The 2,682-nt window shown below is 68.0% G+C and overlaps 1 protein-coding gene across 1 annotated transcript in view; it reads left to right on the forward strand.

Annotated features, from left to right (window-relative positions):
• Positions 1-701: 701 nt before the first annotated feature.
• The window catches only part of WNT7A (Wnt family member 7A), a 60,623-nt gene continuing 58,642 nt past the window's right edge, over positions 702-2,682 (forward strand). Inside the window, exon 1 of the mRNA XM_059387923.1 lies at positions 702-1,046. Within this exon, the coding sequence (XP_059243906.1) occupies positions 976-1,046 (71 nt within the window). The 5' untranslated portion in view covers positions 702-975. The remainder of the gene's footprint in view (positions 1,047-2,682) is intronic.

A 2,682-nucleotide genomic window follows, 5' to 3' on the forward strand; every position in this document is an offset into this window, starting at 1 on the left:
GGTGTCGCCGCGAGCGCGCGCTGAGCTACCGGCCGCGCCAGGCGCTTTCGGGCGGCTCGGGCTGCTTGGGAGGCCTACGTCTGGGTCCTGTGCGGGGCATCCTGGCCGCAGCCCGACTCCGACTGTCCGCTAGGAGTGGCATTCCAGAAGAGGCTGCCCTACCAGGGCACCCACCTGCCGCACCTCCTAGAATAGACAGGGGTGAGGAAGGAATATGCTGAGCCAGTTATCCCCACTCCGCGGAAGGGGGCGCTCTCTGAAGCTGGGCAAGGAAGCCTGGGGAAAGGGGGAACCCGGGTGCCACCTAACACCACCTAGCTCTGAGCGCTCGGCCGGGCGGGAAGGACAACGAGGCAAGCCAGCGCGCGGAAATTCTCGACTGAGCCTTGATCCTTTCAATCCCACGGGCAGTCGCAGGGCGCCAGCTCGACCGCAACTTGAGAGTTAGCGACCAGTGGGGGTCCAGAAGACTCCCACCGCCCCCTGCCCGGCTCCGCGCCCTGGAGCCGGGAGGGGGCGCCGCGGGAGCGCGTGGGGCAAGGCGTGAGCGCGCTCTTAGAGCTGGCGGCCGGGTCCCGCGGTCGCGGGGGTGCGGGGCGGGCGCTCCCGAGAGACGGGAGGGGGAGGGGCGGGGGAGGGGGTAGGGCAGGGACGGGAGAAAGGAGGGAGGGAGGGGCGGGGGCGGGCGGCAGCAGCGCCCCCGCACTCCCCGCGCCTCACACACTTGCACCCGCCGCTCGCGCGCAGCCCGGCGTCGCCCCGCGCCGCGCTCGCTCCTCCCTCCCTCCTCCCGCTCCGTGGCTCCCGCGCTCCCGGCGAGGCTCAGGCGCCGAGCGAGCGGACGGGCGCACGGACAGACGGCACCCGGGACGCCTAGGCCCGCGCCTCCCGGGCGGGCTATGTTGATAGCCCCGCCGGGGCCGGCCCGCGGGATCAGCACAGCCCGGCCCGCGGCCCCGTCGGCCAGCGGGGACTATGAACCGGAAAGCGCGGCGCTGCCTGGGCCACCTCTTTCTCAGCCTGGGCATGGTCTACCTCCGGATCGGGTAAGGGCCGCTCGCATCCCCTGCACGCGTGTCCCGGCAAAGTTGGCCTGGCCCGGGGAGGGGGTCGGCCGCTGGCCACCAACTTCTTAGGCCCCTCAGAGAGTCTGGGTGGGCGCACAAAGACACCGCCCCCCCGCCCGCAGGCGGGCGCCCTAGGGGCGCTCACAGCTCTGGAGATTGGGCAGAAGTCCGGCCCTCCTGAAGATGTCGGAGTCGGGTAACCCTCAGAACCAGAGACAACCAGTACGACGGTGCAGCCTGGGGGACTCCGAACTAGCTGCTGCAAAGGCCAGCCTCTCCTAGGGTCACTTCTGACCCGGGCATAGGAACAGCAGGTTCCCCCAGGAACACGGGAGCCAGGAGTCAGGACGACAGCCGCTCCCAAGGAGCTCAGACCCCAGAGCCCGAGAGGACTTCTGTTCACAGAGTCACGGACACAGCCTCTCCTGGAGACAGGGCAGTCCCCGGGTAGCAGGCGGGGCCGGTCCTTGCAACGGGGAACAGGTACCTAGAGGGAGGGACCTTCGCTGGCACAAACATAAACCGCTCTCAGATCCCTGACACCACCCAATTTCCAAGAACCCTCAATACTCCTAGAGCCCTTCCCCAGGCCAAGGGGACAGCTCCTTCCATCCCCAACGCACACACACAAAGGTGGGACGAGAGATGGCCCTAGACACCCAGAGAGGCAACCTCCAAGAGCCAGCGCCAAAGAAAGGCAGGCCACCCCGCCCCCTAAAACCGGGCACCAGAGTCCTCTGGCGCGCGGAGCAGCCCTCCCTGCTGCACTCCAGGTGGGGCCCGGGGCGGCGCTCTGGCTGGAAAGTGGGAGGCGGTGGCTCAGGACGCGTCTTGGAGCCGCATTTACAGGGCCAGTCACCCTTTGTACTTAGGAGATAATGCATGTGAAGCACGGAGGGGTAGGGGTGGGGGGCTTTAGGGTTTGATAGAGGTACTGGCGCTAAAGGGCCACCTTGGCTGGTTTCACAAAACCTGCTTTCCCACCGCCGGGGGTTGGGGGGAATCTCCCCACTGCCCGGCTTTGGGGAGGCGGCCGGCTGCGGGGGCTGCAGCGAGAGTGTGTGTGTGTCTGTGTGTGGCAGAGCCTTTGTGTTTTGCCAAGTATCACTCCTCCCCTTTTCCCACCCCGCGTCTCGGTAGCGGGCTTTTCGCAAGTTGAACGGCCCTGGCTGCAAGCAGGTGCGCGAAGAGCGGACAAGGCGGCCGCCAGCCGCGGCCGCGGACCGAGAGACGACCGCAGGCGGAGAGGCGGCTGCGGGGCTCGCGCGCTGTCTGCCTGCGGGTGTGTTTTAAGTGTTATTGATTCGTCCGCGTCTGGGTGGCTTTTTTCTCCCTGCTTTAATCTTCATCTTGGCCCGCGCCCCGCCGCCCCGCGCGCGTCCAGCATCCAGGAAGCTGGTCGGGCTGATTGGCGCTGGCCGCGTGAGGCTTTATCTTCTTTTTAATTAGAATCGGGGCGGAGGGACCAGGGAAGGGAGAGAGAAAGGGAAAACAACAGAAAATAACCTCCCCTGGCTGCCCCGCCCGCGGGACCTCCCGCCGACTCGCAGAGACCTCGTTGGCCCGGCGCGGGGGGGGGGGGGGGGGGGGGGGGGGGGGGGGGGCGCGCGGGGGG

Source organism: Mustela nigripes, chromosome 2 (assembly GCF_022355385.1).
Source record: "Mustela nigripes isolate SB6536 chromosome 2, MUSNIG.SB6536, whole genome shotgun sequence".
Classification (NCBI taxonomy): domain Eukaryota; kingdom Metazoa; phylum Chordata; class Mammalia; order Carnivora; family Mustelidae; genus Mustela; species Mustela nigripes.